At 46.1% G+C, this 20,271-nt stretch overlaps 1 protein-coding gene across 4 annotated transcripts in view; it reads left to right on the top strand.

The window, feature by feature from the left end:
* Positions 1 to 776: 776 nt before the first annotated feature.
* dst (dystonin) overlaps positions 777 to 20,271 on the top strand; it is a 665,214-nt gene continuing 645,719 nt past the window's right edge. For 2 of the 4 annotated variants that reach the window (XM_038800634.1, XM_038800633.1), the window contains exons 1-2: positions 1,763 to 1,943; positions 3,427 to 3,458. In XM_038800634.1, coding sequence (XP_038656562.1) covers positions 1,763 to 1,943; positions 3,427 to 3,458 — 213 coding nt within the window. Of the gene's footprint in view, positions 907 to 1,449; positions 1,944 to 3,426; positions 3,459 to 20,271 lie in introns of those variants that run through there. The other 2 variants (XM_038800631.1, XM_038800637.1) reach the window with 2 other exon arrangements.

Raw genomic sequence — 20,271 nt, 5'->3', positions numbered from 1 at the left:
CTCACCACCACCTTCTCAGGGGCATTTAGGGATGAGCAATAAATGCTGGCCTAGCCAGCAACCACCACACCCTTAGAAAGATTTTTTTAAAAATAGGATTGGATCCTTTCATGGCGAAGGGTTTGACACATTACTGTCCTAGTGTCTGGTAGTGGAAATCTGGAATGCTCTTCCCATTCCCCACCCCCTCAAAAAAAACTGTTGAGGCCAGGGGTCAATTGACATTTCAAAACTTGGCTTGATGAAGATTTTGTTGAGTGATGTTGTGAAGGATTATAGAATCAAGACAGTTCGATGGAGTTAAGATCCGCGGTGATCTAATTGAATAACTGGACAGGCTCAAGGGGCTGAATGGCCTCCTCGGCCAATGTTCCTCTGCCCTGGGCCTCCAGCTGTAACCACACTCTCCAACACAGATTGTTTTCGCTTCCGGTGGGGCTGATTCCGCTTATTCGTAATACGAGACTAATTAATACAAGACCAAAGTTTCCTGTTCTTGAAATTAAGTTAACCAGATAACGTCTGTGGATAAGTCGATGTGGGAGAAAGGAACAGGAGGATGTGCTGATAGGATGAGATGTGGTAGAGTGGGAGGAGGCTTTGGGTGGAGCGCAAACCCCGGCATGGAAAACTGTGGACAGAATTGGCATCACTGCTCTGTAATTCCGGCGTTAATCCCAGGTCTGCATAAATGATCAAGCGAGTATTTATTTGGGATGTAATTAAGTGGGTGTAACCAGATATTCGGCAACTATAAGCCGGGCCTTTCGGGTTTCTGTTCTTGCGCTGCAGCGAAACGCAACTTAAACAAATCCAAGTTTTGTACCAAATATAAGTCAACCCCAATGAGAAGCTGGTCCCACTAATTTGTTCCCAACGTCCCCTTCAGCAAAGCGGCGTTCAAAGGCAAGTTGTGGGCGTTGCAAGGGTAAATAAGACCCTGATTTAGAAAGGGCATTTTTCGTCTTGTATGTTTGGGGGGGGGAAAAAAGCGTTTACTGCGGTCTGGCTGGTGCTTCGCACTGCTGCGGAAATTAAACGGACTACATGCAATGCGCCTAGTTTAAATGCAGCAGCTTCATGTGGAGGGCTGGTGGTGATGATGTGAGAATGCTGTGTCAGATAACGGGGAAGGAGGGGGGGCGAAAACCCGAGACGGAATTCTTCAGGAGTCGGCGCTGAGTGGTGTCAGATTGTGAAGAAAATCTGCCTCGTCCCCTCAAAAACCCCGCTGCTGTTGCTTTGATTTTTATTGCTGCTGTTCTGATTCATCGTGGTCCGAACACTCCTGAATCTGGGGCTGTTATTAAATTGGGTCGTGTCGATGGCAACGCGCTCTCTCAATCCTGCCTGCCCTGAGGTAGATGTTGTGAATGGCACGTTTTAGATTATGCCCCGGGCGCTTTTAAAAAAAAAATATTCACGGGGACTGCGGATGTAACTAAGTGCAGGATGGTGAGACTGCTGCTTTGCATCATGCTGACTCACGGACTGGTGCCCTCCACTTCCAGATCCAATCAATAATTCCCTCTCTCCCTCCCTCCACGTCCCAGGATGGCTGTCTGCAGGGGAAGCAGGGCTTCCAAAATATCAGGAGACCTTCCCCTGAGTTCCTGCGAGAGACAGACTTACATGCCTGTGTATAATTAAAAGTGCGTGATGAGGTTCGAACACCGGTTTCTAAATGCCTTGAATCTTCACATCCAGGTAATGTTGTAGCAGAGAAGAGGCATTTTTTTGTTGTTGCACGCAGCCACCTACAATGATAGCAGCGGCATTTTTGGTCCTGCTCAAGCCCTACAGCGTCCAATGCATTTTGCTGCTGCTGCTGCTATTGCTGGGCACCATCGCTACCATCTTGTTCTTTTGCTGCTGGCACCGTAAACTCCGCAAGGCTCGGCACCCCATCAAGTCGGCCGGCTCGGGCCGTTCCAAGAGTCGAGGTAAGCAGTGTCCCCTCTCCGTTCTCCAGCGCCCCCGCGGACCGCCCCCCCCATCTCCATCTCCATCTCCGCCTCCTCTAGCATCGCCCTTCACCCCAATGCCATTCTCTCCGCTTCCATCTCATCCCGTCACCCTTCAAACTCCCCTCCCACAACCCCCTCTCCACTCCCCTCCCACAACCCCCTCTCCACTCCTTCCCCACAACCCCCTCTCCACTCCTTCCCCACCCCCTCTCTACTCCTTCCCCATTCATTCACATCCCAATTATCCATTACCCTCACTCAATCTGCCTCCTTCCCCACTCTCAACCACTCCCTCCCTTTTCCCCTTGCCCCCTCCCTTTTCCCCTTGCCCCCTCCCTTTTCCCCTTGCCCCCTCCCTTTTCCCCACCCTCTCCTCAGCCCTTTCTCCCTTCAACCTTCTCTCGAACCCTCCCGAACCTACCCCACCCCCTCCTTCCCATCCCATCCCCTCCCCACCATCATCACCTCCTATCTCCACAACACAACTTTCCCTCTCATCCCCTTCCTACCCTCTCTGCTCCCCACTCTAACCCCTTGCCTAGTACCTTCCATACCCAACACTGCCTCCCGCGTTCACCCTCCCCACCCCACCCGTCCCATCACTCCAACTCCTTGTCCCCTCCCTTCCCTATGTCCTGACGCTACCTCCACCTCCTACCTAATCCTCCCCTCTCTTCCTTTCCTACCCCACCTTCTCCCTATCCCAACTTCACGCCTCCCCCTCTATCCACCTCCTCCCTACACCATGAACTCAGCAATACTCCTTTTGCTTCCTCCCTCGCACCTTGAGCCTCTCTTTCTCTACCCCTTCCCCACATCTGCCTCATCCCACTCCTTATTAAATCCCTCATTCCTGCCCTCACCCCATTGCTACACCTCACCCTTTCTCTACCACACCCCACTTCCCTATCTCACATTCCTCCCAACCTCAGCTTCTTCGCACCCTGCCCCCTTCTTACCCCGGTCGCCTGACAACCCCAGTTCCCACCAGTGCCCCCCATAACTTGGCCTTCCTGCCATCCCCCAATCAGAGCCCCTTACCCCCTCTTGGCCCTCAAACCTTGTTCCCTCCCTACACCCGATCCCCTGCCAACCCCCCCCTCCCAAACTGCCCTCTCCCTTGACCCTCCCCTGCCCCCAGTCCCTTCCTACCCTCCCATCCCTTCCCTACACCCTTATCCCCTCCTTCTAGATATGCTGACCAAAGGCTCAAAGGAACTGGGTTAAATTAACATTTTAGAAGATAACGTACAAAGATAGCCATCAGCAGCTTATATTCAGATAGATATTTGCATGCGATGACTTGGGAATTTAAGTGCAGTCTTGTCATTAAATTACTGCTGTATATTCTCGCCCTAATCTAAACGACATCAAATGTAACATTATCATTATTATGTAACTTGTGCTGTGATTTGCTTTTGTGCAGTAAATCTTTTTGTTTCCCCTTATTTTCTCCCAGATGCAGGGATGAGATCGCACTTCCGTTCTGAGGTACAGCATTCTGTTGTCGCTTTTTCAACTCAAGGTTATGCAAAGTTACTTCTAAAGCCTTCCAACAGTGATCAACTCAGCCTTTGGGTAGTATTGAAATGTTAACTCTCCATGAAAAACCGGTAGCTGGGGTTGGGGAAACATATAAGTTTGCATATTTTGGGCGGGGCGGGGCGGGGGGGGGGGGGGTTGGTGGCGGCAAAGGCTGGGGGGGGGGGGGGGGCATTGTATAAAGTAAGATCATCCTATGGAAAATGGGGCTAGTACAAGTACTTCATTTTTGTTAAGACTATGTTTACATTAAAATCAATATATTCAAAGTCAGTGTCATGTGAGTGGGGCCGTGACTTTGAGGTTGCTGGCGTAAGCAGGATTCCTCAGGCAGAACGATAGAAATGCAGCCATCAGCATTGTCATCGAAAATCGCCAGACACTCCGGATCAATTCACCCAAACCCTCCTCGGAAATCTCTGTCACTGCTTCCAGGGACTTGTTCTACAACACCACCAAATCCTTCAATACGGGAGAAAAGAAATATGATTGTGATTGTTGCCTTAAATATAAACCTCTTAGAGCTTGGCATGCAAAGGTTAGAGGAGACGGTAATGCATGTATTGCCCCTGTCTGGTAGAAAATGAGGCAATTGAACTTCAATGAATGGAAAGATGCAGCTTAATCCGGGATAGTCAACACGGATTCGTGAATGGTAAGTCTTGCCTCACAAATTTGATTGAATTCTTTGAGGAGGTAACTAAGTGTGTAGATGAAGGTAGAGCAGTTGATGTCGTATACATGGATTTTAGCAAGGCATTTGATAAGGTTCCCCATGGTCGGCTTATGAAGAAAGTAAGGAGGTGTGCGATAGCAGGAAATTTCGCCAATTGGATAAGTAACTGGCTATCACATAGAAGACAGAGGGTGGTGGTGGATGGAAATTTTTTAGACTGGAGACCAGTTACCAGCGGTGTACCACAGGGATCAGTGCTGGGTCCTCTGCTATTTGTGATTTTTATCAATGACTTGGAGGAGGGGGCTGAAGAGTGGGTCAGGAAATTTGCTGATGACACCAAGATTGGTGGAGTAGTGGATGAGGTGGAGGGCTGTTGTAGGCTGCAAAGAGACATTGATAGGATGCAGAGCTGGGCCGGAAAACGGCAGATGGAGTTTAACCCTGATAAGTGCGAGGTGACTCATTTTGGTAGAAAAACTTTGAATGCGGATTACAAGGTCAACAGCAGGGTTCTGAGGAATGTGGAGGAACAGGGAGATCTTGGCATTCATGTCCACAGATCTCTGAAGGTTGCCAGTCAAGTGGATAGAGCCGTGAAGAAGGCCTATAATGTGTTAGTGTTTATTAACAGGGGCCTTGAGTTTAAGAGCTGTGGGCTTATGCTGCAACTGTACATAACCCTGGTGAGACCACATTTGGAGTACTCTGTGCAATTCTGGTCACCTCACTATAGGAAGGATGTGGAAGCATTGGAAAGGGTGCAAAGGAGATTTACCAGGATGCTGCCTGGTTTGCAGGATAGGTCTTATGAGGAAAGGTTGAGAGAGCTACAGGAGCGGAGGAGGATGAAAGGCGACTTAATAGAGGTTTATAAGACGATGAGGCGATAGATAGAGTGGACGTTCAGAGACTATTTCCTCGGGTGGATGTAGCTGTTACAAGGGGGCATAACTATAAGGTTCAGGGTGGGAGATATAGCAGAGATATCCGAGATAGGTTCTTTACTCAGAGAGTGGTTAGGGTGTGGAATGGACTGCCTGCTGTGATAGTGGAGTCGTATACTTTAGGAACTTTCAAGCGGTTATTGGCTAGGCACATGGAGCACACCAGAATGACAGGGAGTGGGATAGCTTGATCTTGGTTTCGGACAATGCTCGGCACAACATCGAGGGCCGAAGGGCCTGTTCTCTGCTGTGCTGTTCTGTTCTATGAGGGCATGCCAGGAGCAACACCAGGCATATCAAAAAATTAGATGTCAACCTGGTGAAGCTACAGCACAGGGCTATTTATGTGCCAAACAACATAAGCAGCAAGCGATAGGCAGAGCTAAGTGATCCCACAACCAACAGATCACATCCAATCTTGAATTAAACAACTGACTGGAGGAGGAGTCTGCACAAATGAAACATTCACAATGAGGGAGGAGCCCAGCAGATCAGTGCAAAAGACAAGGCTGAAGCATTTGCAGCAATCATCAGCCAGAAGTGCCGAGTGGATGGCCCATCCCGGTGTCTTCCAGAGGTCCCCAGTATCACAGATGTCAGTCATCAGCCAATATGATTCATTCCACGTGATATCAGGAAACGGCTGAAGGCACTGTGTACTGTGAAGGCTATGGGCCCTGACAATATTCCGGCAATAGTACTGAAGACCTGTGCTCCAGAACTTGCTGCTCCCCATCCCAAGTCTTTCCAGTACAGCCACAACTCTGGCATCTACCTGGAAATGTGGAAAATTGCCCAGGTATGTCCTGCACACACAAAGCAGGACAAATCCAACCCAGCCAATTACTGCCCTATCTGTCCACTCTCAATCATCAGCAGTAAAGTGATGGAAGGGCTCATAAATAGTGCAATCAGGCAGCACTTATTTAACAATAACTTGCTTACTGATGCTCAATTTGGTTTACACCAGGGTCACTCAGCTCCTGATATCATTACAGCTTTGGTTTCAACATGGACAAAACAGCACAATTCCAGAGGTGAGGTGAGAGTGACTGCCCTTGACATCAAGGCAACATTTGACCGAGTGTGGCATCAAGGAAAACATGAGTCAGGGGGAAAACTCTCCATTGGTTGCAGTCATGCCTAGCACAAAGGAAAATGGTTCTGGTGGTTGGAGATCAGTCATCTCAGTGTTGGGACATCATTGCAGAAGTTCCTCAAGGTAGTGTCTTTGGCCCAACTATTTTCAACTGTATGATTTATCACCTTTCCATCATAAAGTCAGATTTGGGGATGTTCTCTGATTTTTAAAAAATGTATTTGATTCCAAACTTGAATAAAAGGTTACAAAACGTGAACAATTTCAGGGAGCAAACTCCCCAACACACAGCTATACAATTTGTACGTTTTTTCACGCCCTACTCCCGTGATGAACGGCTTCTCAAACACAGCCACGAACATCCCTACCTTGCGTCAAAGCCCTCCGCTGAACCCCTTAATTCATACTTGACCTTTCTCAGCCAAAGAAAATCATATAGCGCAGCTAGGCCGCTACCCCTGGTGGCATTGCTGATCACCACACCAACAGAATTTTTCACCAGGCAATCAGAGAGGAAGGTCACAACATCAGCCCTCCTCCCCTCCATCAGCTCCGTCTTCTTCGATATCCTGAATATCTCCACCAAAGGGTCTGGCTCAACATCCTCCCCCACTATCCTTATAAACGCCATGGACACTCGTGCCTAGTCACTCACTGCCCTGACTTGGAAATATATCACTGTTCCTTCTCTATCACTGGGTCAAAATCCTGGAACTCCCTCCCTATCAGCATTGTTGATGTCCCCACACCACCGGAACTGCAGTTTTCGTGAAAATGCAGCAAGACTTGGACAATATCCAGGTTTGGGCTGACAAGTGGCAACTAATATTGGCTCCACACAAGGACCAGACAACATTCTTGAATTTTGTTTAATTCCCTTTTCTTCCATGTACTGAATGATCTGTTGAGCTGCTTGCAGAAAAATACTTTTCACTGTACCTCAGTACACGTGACAATAAACAAATCCAATCCAATCAAATCATCTCCAATAAGAGAGAATCGAAGAAGGCAGCTCACCACCACATTCCCAAGTGGAATTAGGGATGGGCATCAAATCCTGGTCTAGCCAGCGAAGCCCACATGCTGCAAAAAATTATTTTAAAAATACTGTTTTTGAAACCTCCACGGCCTGATCCTGCCCTATTTCTGTAACCTCCGCCAGCTCTAAAACCTTTTGAGATATCTGCGCTCTTCCAGTTCTAGCCTATTGTACATTGCTGATCTCCTTTGCCCCACCATTGGCTGCTAGGCCCTAAGCTCAGGAAATTCCTTCCTCAACCTCTTTATGTCCCTGTCCTCCTTTTTAAAAACTTCTGAAAAACTACTTCAAGATCAAGCTTCTTGTCACCTGCCCTAATATTTCATGTATCTTGCTGTCCGTCTCTGTTTGATAATGCTAATGCGAAGTATCTTATGATGATTTACTATGTTGAAAGGTGCTATCTGAGAGCAAGAAGTTGTTTGGAGCAGAAGGATAAATCTTTCCCCCCCTCCCTTGCTTTTTTTCATTTATTCGCCCATCTCTAACTGCCCTTGAGAAGGTGGTGCTGGGCAGCCCTCCTGAACCGCTGCAGGATGTAGGCATCACTGGCTGGGCCAGGATTTATTGTCCATCACTAATTGCCCTTGAACTGAGTGGCTTGTTGTGCCATTTCAGAGTCAACCACACTGCTGTGGGTCTGGAGTCACGTGTAGCCCAGACCAGGTAAGGATAGCAGATGTCCTTCCCTAAAGGGCACTGGTGAGCCAAATGGGATGTTTTTAAATTCCAGAGTATTTCTTGGTGAAGTCATATTTCACATCTGCCATGGTGAGATTTCACCCCAGATCCCCAGAGCATTACTGCAGAAGCATTCCCATTATGCCACTGCCTACCCTAGATTGGAGGTGGTGAACAGGCTTTGGGGAGTCAGGTGGCGAGGTACTTAGTTCAGGATTCCCAGCCTCTGCCCTGCACTTGTAGCCGCAGTATTTAAATGGCTAGCCCAGTTCAGTTTCTGGTTAAAGGTAACCTCCAAGATGTTGATAGTGGGGGAATTCCTGTGATGGTAATGCCATTGAATGTCATGGGTCAGTGGCTAGCTTTTTTTTTTGTTGGAGAAAGTGTTTGCCTGGCACTTGTTGTGTGGCATGGATGTTACCTGCCCAGGTATTGCTGCATTTGGACATGGACTGCTTCAGTATCTGAGGAGTTGCAAATGTTGCTAAACATTGTGCAAACATCAGCCGATATCCTCACTTCTGACCTCATGATGGAAGGATGGCCAATGCTGAAGCAGCTGAAGATGGTTGGGCAGAGGTCACTACCCTGAAGAACTCATACAGTGATGGAACTGAGATGCCGACCTTCCAATAACCACAACCATCTTCCTTTGTGCTGGGTATGACTCCAACCAGTGCAAGGTTTTGCCTCTGGTTCCCATTGACTCCAGTTTTTCTAGGACTCCTTGTGTCACACTCGGTCAAATGCTGCCTTATGTCCAGGGAAGACCCTCTCACCTCTGGAGTAGAGATTTAGATTTCTTCATCTAACATTGGGCTCATTCTCAGCCTGTGAGTCCGCTGACGTGACAGCAGCAAAAGTTCTGGAATTGAGCAATGTCAGCGGCTTGCGTCAACTTTCCAACATTCCGACGGTCCCTCTTCTCCCCCCCCCCCCCCCCCCCCCCCCAATGTTCGATGTGATCCAATTCTCGAAAGTGCATAATGAATACCACCCATGAATTGTAGTACCCCTCCATCCTTCCCCTCAGTTCAAATTTGACCTTTTCAAGCGTCAAGAATTCCAGCAGGTCCCCCCGCCACGCCAGGGCACAAGGTGGAGAGGTTGATCTCCACCCTAACAGGATCTACCTTCGGGCGATCAACGAAGTGAAGGCTACAACTCCTCTACTACTCTTTTGAAGTAGTGCAATGGGTTCTTTTAAGATCACCTGAGAGGGCAGAGAAGTCTTGGTTTAATGTCCCACCTAAAAGGCAGCGCTTGCCTCAGTACTGTACTGCATTGGAAGCATCAACCTAGACGAAAAAACACAAACTAGACGTTCACTGAAGAAGCTATAAGGGAAGAGTTCACACATGAGTGTGTACACATTTGAGATTCGGATCAATTTTTTAGTAGAAGCAAGCAGAAGAAAGTTAATGATGTGCCATGACTTCTGAGCTACCCAGCGTCAGATTTTATTTGGGGGGGGAGACACACCAAAGATGCACCAGGGAACCATTTTTGGAACTTTACAGGTAAGAGTTTGCATGGCAATTGCCCTGAAGGGCCAACTACTCCTTGGCAATTGCCCTGTGCTGGAAACCATGTGAAAATGCAATTTAAATCGCAAACTTTGGTTGGTTCCGGCTGTGTTACACAACTAAATGTCCAGAAAAAGTGAGAAGAACTTCTGGGTAACTATTGTAAAGACCGGCTCCACTATGGGACTCCTCTCACACCCTTAATTCTACCTCCCCACGTGATTCCCCTGACTGCCAACCGTGCAGTCCTGTCCTGATCCATTCCACCCCCCTCCTCCCTCCCTTACAGGGCCGACCACCCCCCCACCCCGATCCGACTGGACCTGCATGCTCCGACCCAGTATCTGACCTCCGACCCCACCCCAGAAGTCTGACCCCCCCCCACCCCTTTCATTGTCTGAACCCAACCCACCTACCCCCATGTCCAGTACCCCGACCCGATGTCCATACCCTCGCCCAACCTCTGATCTCCCCTACCTCTTGAATCCTACCCACTCATTTTGGACATTTACCATCTCCCTGGCCTGTAAATTTCACTGGACCTTTAAACCCACCTGGTTTACAGCAGCAAGTGCCGTAAAAAGGTGGGGAGGGGGAGCACTCTCCTGCACTTCGACACTGGTTTCGGAGACAGCTGTGCTGCTTGGATGTCGCCCGGCCTCAGTCGGAAGGTTGGGCGAGACAGGCACAGAAGACATTTTTGCCTAAGTAATTGGGCATGGAGTGACAATCCAACACTGATTGCCACTCTGAGGAAGTTACGGCTCTATGTCTCTGGCCTCTGTTAAATTCAAATAGGGCGAGGCTGAATATTGATTCTGTTCAATCCACAGCACTACCATTTCCCACTGCAATGAACTTGCACGGAGATTATTCTTCCTATTGATATTTTGTACAATTTATTTCCAACTTTTCAGATTTAATTTCTAAATCTCTGCTGAAAAGTAATAATAGGTTAGGATTATCAGAGTGCAAACGTCAAAAGTAAAATAAAAAGCAGCTTTTCTACTCTCAAAAGGTCTCTCTTTAAACAATGTTTATTTTAAATAGAGAAAAGTTTACCCGTCTGTCATTTTAAAAGTATTTGCTGTTTAATAAAAAATAATGAATATATTTTTTTTATTGCCCAGTAATCAGTAAGTACCATGTCTGGATAAAGAAAATGAGTCTAGAGTCTACAGTTGCTGGAAGCTTTGTTATTGGCCACTGCTTTCACAAATAACGGCTACAAAGTACCCACTGACTGTTTTATGACAAATCGGACTCTGACCCAGTTAACCAAAAATAAGGTGGCAAAGGGGCAGCACTGTGGCGCTGTGGGTTAGCACTGTGGCCTCATGGCACCGAGGTCCCAGGTTCGATCCCGGCTCTGGGTCACTGTTGGTGTGGGGTTTGCACAGTCTTCCCATGTTTGCGTGGGTTTCGCCCCCACAACCCAAAGATGTGCAAGCTAGGTGATTAGCCACGCTAAATTGCCCCTTAATTGGAAAAAAAAATGAATTGGGTGCTCTAAATTTAAAAAAAAAAGAGATAAGGTGGCTAAGAAGCATGAGAGAATGGTCATAAATATCTCCTTGTAATTGTGTCATTCACAGAAGCCCCAATCTCATCAAATCTATCCCCTGCAAGGGATTTGTGAGGATTGTGAGCCCAGCAAATCCTGTTCTCCCAGCTTTATCTCAGAAAATAAAACGACCCACATAGAAAGTGATTGCTGCCGGTTATCCAAATCACATGGCCAGTATTAATTCACTAAACTGGGCAAAGGTTTCTTCAGCAGTGTGTTCCATTAGCACAGATAGCCCCCAAGATATATGATGACTAACTGTTCAATAAGACATGCTTTCAAAAAACATTGGATGACCAAAGGGGTCATGCTGTGAGAAAGCATATCTGTGAAAATACTTTAATACTGTCCAAATAGAAATGTGTAATATACTAATGACAGGATTGCTCACATTAACTGTTTCCCTGATCAAGTTGACAAATACAATCACAGAAATGAGGGTATGAATTATTTCCTTCGGAACATATACAATGTACTATTTACAAGTAAAGTACAGAAAGGTGCAAACATTGGATGGGAGTTTCCTACAGTGACTGCAATTCAAAAGTACTTGATTGGTTGTTAAGCCATTGGGACATTCTGAGAACCTAATTTTCCACTTGACCAGTAGGTGGGCAGGGTCGTTGGAAAAAGGCATGATGGTATTCACTATCTGCAATTAGATGGGTGTGGAAAGTATATGTTTTCAAATCTTTTTCTTGTTTGTTCCATAAGGGTGACTCGGGATTGCCCAGTGACATAGAATCATAGAATGATCCTGCTTCATTATCCCTGAGTCAGTCACTATCGGGGACAAAATATGCACAAGTTCTCTTGTGAGCAGACACCGCTAATGGAACAATTTATACAGAAAAGCTAATTTGAACAAAGCCAAAGTAAACTTCTCATCTAAATTGCAATCTTAGTATCTGTGTCTGTCAGTCAATCCACACCCTGTGGTGTCCGCTGGGTGGTCTTGAGCGTATCTGTGGACAGGACATGCTCCCTCTGCAGGACCAACCAGGATACAGATAAGGGAAGTGGAAACGAGATTGGAAACCAGAGTGACCATAGGTGTCATCAGTGCTGGATGTGTGAATCTTTGCTCGGTCCAAGAGCAGACCCATGTGAAGGTCCTCTGACGTGCCCCAAACCCCATTCCACGCCCCTGCCCCTCCCACTATAACCCCAGGTGACTGAAGGCCAGGAGTGTAGTGCAACCCTGAATTCAGGAGCAGCCTCCTCAAATAATATATGGGGGTTGCAACACTCCACGAAAAGATTAAAGACTTTCATTTATATGATACCTTTCATGACCTCGAGGTGACACATAGCTCTGCACGCCAATCAAATACTTTTGAAACATGGGCGGGGATTTTCTGTCCACTCTGCAGTGGGACCTTCCGCTGGGAGAAAGGTTGGCCAGGCAAAAGCCCCTTCACCTCCGATGGGACCAGACAATCCCTGTGGTGGGCGGGACTGGAAAATCCTGCCCATAGTCATTGTGGAAATGTCGGAAAAACAGCAGCCAACATGATCGTGACCAAATGATTTGTGTTTAGTGATGTTGACTTCAACTTAGTAGCTCCCACGTCTGGAGGTGCATGAGGCAGACAAAGCTCTTTCTTCTCTCCAGTCCAAAGCCAGTGTCCTTGCATCGCTTTAGCATCTGTTGACTTGTTGGAGATCTCCACAGACAGTCTGGCACCAGTTCATCTTGAGTCACCCTCTTCCTCTATGGCCCGTCGGAACCCACTGCACGATTTGATGGGCTAGTCACAGTGAAGGAGGTTAGGTGGCATGGTCAAGCCAGCTAGAACAATAGACTTCCTACAGTGCAGAAGGAGACTATTCAGCCTATTGAGTCTGCAGTGACCCTTTGAAAGAACACCCTGCCTACGCCCTCCCCCACCCTATTCCCGTAACTATACCTAACCTTTGGACACGGGGCAATTTACCATGGCCAATCCACCTAACCTGCACATCTTTGGACTCTTTTGGAGATGATGAAACTGGAGACTGTTCTGAGTGTTTTCTTCATTAGTGAGTAGACAGGGTTGGTTTGATGTCTCATCTGACAGATAGCACCTTCGATACTGCAGAATTTCTTTGGACTGGAATGCACCCAATGTTTTGTATTCAAGTCTCTAAAGTGGGGCTTAAACCAAAAAGCTTCTGACTCCGAGGGAAGAGTTCAACCGGAGAGCCAAGAGCAACACTGTTGGATTCACCCAGGTCACAGAAGTTACTACGGGCTTGGTTCAATAGTTTATTGCACACTGTTTCTCCATGCCACTTAGAGATACTAGAGCAGGTTAACAAAACCTTGGTCAAAAAGGCACATGTTAAGAAACGACTTGGGTTGTATCGGGAAAAAGAGGCAGAAAGGTTTGGGAAGGGGAGGCAAGGGAATTTTGTTTTTATTCGGTCATAGGATGTGAACATCACTGGCTGGCTCAGCATTCATTGCCCATCCCTAATTGCCCTTAAGATGGTGGTGGTCAGCTGCCTGCCTGAAACTCTGCAGTCCATGTGTTGTAGGAAGACCCACAGTTAGTGCAGGGAGTTCCAGGATTTTGATCCAGTGACAGTGAAAAATTCCAGAGCTCAGGACCTTGGCAGCTGGAGGCGTGATTGCCGATGGCGGATTGCTAAATATTGTGGAAGTGCAAGAGGCTACAACTTGAGGAGTGCAATGATCACTGAGGACTGGAGGAGGTTATGGAGATTGGGGAGGCCATGGAGGAATAAGGATTTTAAGGTTGAGGTGTGGGTAGTTCAGAACCAGTATAGACTCGAGCATCAAAGCCCTGAGTGAACAGGACCTGATGTGTTACCTGATTTTATCATACAACCAGGCAGGTTGGCTAGGGGCTGGTTTAGCACAGGGCTAAATCGCTGGCTTTGAAAGAAGACCAAGGCAGGCCAGCAGCATGGTTCAATTCCCGTACCAGCCTCCTGAACAGACACTGGAATGTGGCAACTAGGGGATTTTCACAGTAACTTCATTTGAAGCCTACTTGTGACAATAAGCGATTTTCATTTCAACATACATTTCAAATAGATGGTAGGTGCAAATCCTATCTCATTATTTGAGGGAGAAAACATATTCAAAAGTCAATATTGACCTATGGCACAATCATAACACATTAGTAAAATGTATTAAAACATATGAAGCTGAGCCCATGTTGATATTCTAAAATGGTTCACAGCCACATACATTTATTTGTATGTGCTCACGAATTGCAAGGATCAGTTTGGCTCTGCCTTTGCACTCTAAATGTAGATACACAAGTTTAGGTCCCAAAACCAGGGTTGCAGCCAGGAGGATCGTGCACCACTGAAAGAGTGCCGCGTTGTCAGAAGTATGTTTCTTCAGACTCGTGGCTTGCAACCCTTCCCCACCGGCAAGGAGCCAGTTTGAAATGAATTTGACCAATCTCAATGTTTAAACCCCCCAGAGAATTCTGGAAGTAGGCCACAGGTCTTTCCTTCATTACATGTTTTTAAGGTAAAGATAGATAGTTTTTTGAAGAATAAAGGGATTAAGGGTTATGGTGTTCGGGCCGGAAAGTGGAGCTGAGTCCACAAAAGATCAGCCATGATGTCATTGAATGGCGGAGCAGACTCGAGGGGCCAGATGGCCTACTCCTGCTCCTAGTTCTTATGTTCTTAGGTCAGGCAGCGAGAGAAACAGAGTTAACATTTCGGGTCAGTGATCCATCATCTGGACTGGGAAAAGTTAGGAATGTGAAAAAATGAAATGAAAATCGCTTATTGTCACGAGTAGGCTTCAGTGAAGTTACTGTGAAAAGCCCCTAGTCGCCACGTTCCGCCACCTGTCCGGGGAGGCTGGTACGGGAATGTTAGAGGTTTTAAGCAAGTGAAAGAGGAAAGGATGGGAAAAAGAACAAAAAGGATGGCCTGTGACAGGGTGGAAGGCAGGAGGGATTAAATGACAAGTGGTTTTTTGATGCATGATGCAGAGCAAAGAAGAATAGTGAGACAAGTGAAGAAACAAAAGGTAGATCTGGAGGAGGTCCGAAAGGCAGAATGTGGAAAGGCTAACATCCATAACCCAAAAAAGAAATGTGAGGAAAATGAGAATGAAAACCAAAGCCAACAAAGATAAAGGAAAGAAAATAGGAGCAGAGGCTACGATCTAAACCTGTTGAACTCTGAGTTTGGAAGGCGGCAAAGTGTCCAGTTGAAAGATGACATGCTTTTACTTGAGCTTATGAGCTTCATTGGACCAGTGCAGGAGGTTAAGAGGTCATGGGATAAGGACTATCTGGTTTCCCGTGACCTCCACAGAATACAAACTTCCCTGGTAATGGGGCGGGACTTCCCTTAACAAGGAGAGTCCCCGCGTATAAAAACCCCGTCCTGAGTGCAGGTCGGGGAAGGAGTGGAGACATGTTGTATTGCTAATAAACCGTTAACCAGTAGTTTCTACCTCCCTCTTATGCGTGCTACTTTATGTGGATTCAATATTAAGGATTGGTCAGAATGGGAGCAAGGTGGAGAATTAAAATGACAGGCGACTGGAGGGTGAGGGTCTGTTTGGCTTCCTCGATGGGGCGGAGACTCGTCATGAACAGCAAATACACTATGCTAAGTTTGACTATAAGTAAACCACTGTTTCATCTGGATGGAGTCCAAAGATGTGCCGGTTAGGTGGATTGGCCATGCTAAATTGCCCGTAGTGTAAGGTTAATGGGGGGATTGTTGGGTTACGGGTTACGTGGGTTTAAGTAGGGTGATCATTGCTCGGCACAACATCGAGGGCCGAAGGGCCTGTTCTGTGCTGTACTGTTCTATGAATGTTGAAGTCCTGGATGGCGTGCAGAGGAGGTGAATGGGCAGGTGCTGTGCTCTGTATGGGAAAGAGAGCGGGGAGGGGGCACTAATTGTTGTCATTTTAATTCTCCATCATACTTCACTCTGACTTTTCTTCCCTTGGCCTCCTAAATCATTACAGCGGGGAATGTGGAGCACGTAGTGAGTGGGGCGCATGGTGAGTGCTTTGTGAACAATAGTGCTGAAGTCATGAATTCAATGAAGAGGGTAAAGGAGACGCACCCTTTTATTATTCTTGTTTCATCTCCTGCAGCTGGATTGACGCTAAGCTGAGAAACTGCCATGTTCTGTTACTTTACGAAATGAAGAACAAATGAACCAAATAAATAAATATGGTTAAACAGACAAGCAGGGCCGGTGGTGTGTCGTAACGGCAACATGTGAAACAAAAACAGATAATGCTGTACAATCTCAGCAGGTCTGACAGCATCTGTGGAGAGAGACGGGTGCTAATGTTGAGTCTGGATGACTTTTTGTCAAAGCTTTGTCAGCTTTGATAAAGAGTCATCCAGACTCGAAATGTTAGCTCCCTTCCCTCTCCACAGATGCTGTCAGACCTGCTGAGATTGTCCAGTATTATCTGTTTTTGTTTCAGATTCCAGCACCCACAGTAATTTGCTGTTAGGCAATATATGGGAGTTTGTGGAGAGCATTCCAAACCTGGACAACCATATTTGCATTCAGTGTCTGCAGCTCAAACAATTTTGGCTCAAGAGTTGTTGAGCTGGAGTCAGAGCTGCAGACATCATGTGAGGCAGACAGTTATCTGGACCCTTTGTTCACACCTCTTGGGTTAGGTTGCACCTCAAAATTGGTCAGTGGTCAGGGCAGGAGAGTGCGACTGAGTTTTTAAAAATGGGGAACCAGCATGCAATGATGGAGAAGCCCTTGATTTAGACTATTGTGTGCGAGGTACTTGCTACGGGTGCAGATGAGAACAAGGATAGCTGGATAGATGGGCAAACTGACAATGGTACAGGAATCCATTTACAATGGGGGGGAGCAAAAAGGGATGTGATAGTGATAGGAGACAATATAGTCAGGGGATAGATACTGTTCTCTGCAGCCAGGACCAAGAGTTTTAAAGATTGTATTGTCTGCCCTGTACCAAGACTAAAGACATTTGCTTGTGGCTTGAAAGAGGGCAAACTTTCAGTGTCAAGGTGCACAAAGGAACCAATAACATTCATAGAACGAGGAATGATGTTCTGCTGAGAACCTCAATCTTTGGATTGTTACCTTGGCGCATGGGCATAGACTCAAACAGACTAGAGGATTAAACACATGGCTCAAAGAGTGGTGTAGGAAGAAACGGTTTTGATTTATGGATCTCTGGCAGCAATTCTGGAAAGATGGAGCTGGTCCGATGTGGTGAGCTCCACTTAAACCAGGTTTGGATCAGCATCCTGATGAATGATGTAACATCAGCTGTCTTTAGGCCTTCTTCCACTAGAAGAGCGGGGAGATGTCAGATGAAGGGAGACTTAGAATTCTGAAGAGAAAAGTCAAAGCAACAGAGCAATGTAATGATGTAGGTTAAGACAAGCTGAGTGGGGCAGGAAGAGTTTAATACTAATGCTGCATAAGGTTTAGAATAAGGTCTGTGAAAAAAATAGTGGTTAAAAAAAATTGAATCAAGGGCTCTTTATCTGAATGCACAAAGCACTCATATAAAATATAGATAAACTCGAGGTACAAATAGAGAGAAATGAGCTTGCTAAAATTGCAATGACAGAGAGATGGTTGCTAGGTGATAATCGTTGGAGAAATAGATATTTCAGGGTACAGAACATTTCAAGAAGACAGACAGAATGGAAAAGAAAGGTGACGAGCTGTGATAATAAAGGATAATGTAATGACAGTTGTAAGCAAGGATCTTGGTTCAGAAGATCAGGAAGTAAGATCTGTATGGATGGAGTTTAGGAACAACAAAGGTCAGAACACTATCCCCACCACCATTGGAGGTTGTCATACAGTTGGACAAACAATTAAGCAAAGTTAATCTTGGTGAACTTTAGTCTTTGTAGAGAATCGACAAATAATATTGGCAAAGGTAGTCCAGAAGTTGGATTTGATGCTTCCTTGACAGCTCCCTGGGAGAATACTTTGTGGAAAGAACCAATGGCAAAGTTATTTTTGATTTGGTATTTTGTAATGAGGCAGGATTAATTAGTAATATTACAGTAAAAGATTCCCCGGGAAGAATAATAAATAACAGTTCCATCTGAAATTTGAGAGTGACATACTTGAGCCTAAAACAAGGATCTTAACTTCTACAAAACACCAAGTAGGTAGGTATGAGAGGAGAGCTACCTGAAACAGATTGGGAAAATGTACTGAATGTCATGGCAGTAACTAACCAATGGGAAATATTTTATAGAAGTGTTTCAAAATGCCAACAAAGGTACATTCCATTAAATAGCAAAAACTCAGTAAGATCCATCTATAGCTTACTAGGGAAGTTAAAGATAGTGTTAGGTTCAAAAAAGAGGTTTATAATGTGAAAAAATAATAGTAATTTAGAGAATCTCTACAGTGCAGAAGGAGGCCATTTGGTCCATCGAGTTTGAGACGACCTTCTGAAAGAGCACCCTATCTAGGCCCACTCCCCCGTCCTATTATGGTCAATCCACCTAATCTGCACGTCTTTGGACACTAAGACACCATTTAGCATGGCCAATCTATCTAACCTACCCATTTTTGGATTGTGGGAGGAAACTGGAGCACCCGGAGAAAACCCATGTGCAGACTTCACACAGACAGTCACCCAAGGCTGGAATCGAACCCAGGTCCATGGCACTGTGAAGCAGCAGTGCTAACCACTGTGCCACCATGCTGCCCGACTAAGTTTAAGCAAGTGTTTGAGAAGTCAGCAAAGGGCAACCAAAAAGTTAATAAGGGAAAATTTAGATTATGAGACCAAAAAAAACCAGGAATATAAAAATGAGTAAGGTTTTGAAAAATGGAGGATAGTCGACAAAGTAAATGTTGGTCCTTTAGAGGCAGAGACAGGAGAAACTATAATGGGGATGGAGGAAATAGCTGAAATATCTTGTGTCTACCTTGGCAGTAGAAGACACAAGTTATATTCCAGAAATTGAGGGCCACCTAAGGGACTAATAAAAGTGAGAAAATTAAGGTAATTAACATGACTAGAATGAATGAGCAACAAGGTGGCAGATGGAGTATAATCTAGTGTGTTATTCATTTTGGTAATAAGAACAGAATATTTATTAAAAGGCATGAACTTGTAAATGTTGATTTTCAGAGAAAGTTGGGTATGCTTGTACAAGGAACAAAGAGTTGGAATGCAGGTACAGCAATAAATTCAGAAAGCAAATGGTGCAGTAGCCCTCACTGCAAGGAGGTTAGAGGACAAAGTTAAGGAACTTAGAACAGTACAGCACAGAACAGGCCCTTCGGCCCTCAATGTTGTGCCGAGCAATGATCACTCTACTGAAACCCACGTATCCACCCTATACCCATAACACAACAATCCCCCCCCCAACCTTACTTTTTAGGACACTACGGGCAATTTAGCATGGCCAATCCACCTAACCCGCACATCTTTGGACTGTGGGAGATGTGCGAGTTAGGTGGATTGGCCATGCTAAATTGCCCGTAGTGTCCTAAAAAGTAAGGTTAACGGGGGGGGGGGTTGTTGGGTTATGGGTATAGGGTGGATACGTGGGTTTCAGTAGGGTGATCATTGCTCGGCACAACATTGAGGGCCGAAGGGCTTGTTCTGTGCTGTACTGTTCTAAGTTCCTTAACTTTGTCCTCTAACCTCCTTGCAAAGGAAGTCTTGTAATAATGATTTACGAAGTTGCTGGGACCTGGAACACGACACCGATTTCATCTCCATAATCTAAGGAAGAATATACTTGCCTTGGAGGTGATATAACAAACATTCACCAGATTGGTTCCTGGCCTAAGTTTTAAAAAAAAATTTAGAAATTTTTTCCGATTAAGGGGCAATTTAGCGTGGCCAATCCACCTACCCTGCACATCTTTTGGGTTGTGGGGGTGAAACCCACAGAGACACTGGGAGAACCGTGTAAACACCACACGGATAGTGATCCAGGGTCGGGATTCGAACCCGGGTCCTCAGCGCCATAGGCACCACTGCGCCACCATGCTGCCCTTCCTGGCCTAAGTTGATTGTCTTTTCTTGAGAGGTTGTACAAATTAGTCCTAATGAGAGATGATTTCTGTGAAATATACAAGACTGGAGGGTTATGACTGTGGTTGTTTCCAGTGCATGGAGCCAATCATTTAGAAAGGACATCAGCAGAAATGTCTTCACTCAGAGAACATAGAACAGTACAGCACAGAACAGGCCCTTCGGCCCTCAATGTTGTGCCGAGCCATGATCACCCTACTCAAAC

This window comes from Scyliorhinus canicula, chromosome 6 (assembly GCF_902713615.1).
Source record: "Scyliorhinus canicula chromosome 6, sScyCan1.1, whole genome shotgun sequence".
Classification (NCBI taxonomy): Eukaryota; Metazoa; Chordata; class Chondrichthyes; order Carcharhiniformes; family Scyliorhinidae; genus Scyliorhinus; species Scyliorhinus canicula.
Note: the sequence above shows the minus strand (reverse complement) of the source record. Positions and strands in the feature narration are given on the sequence as shown.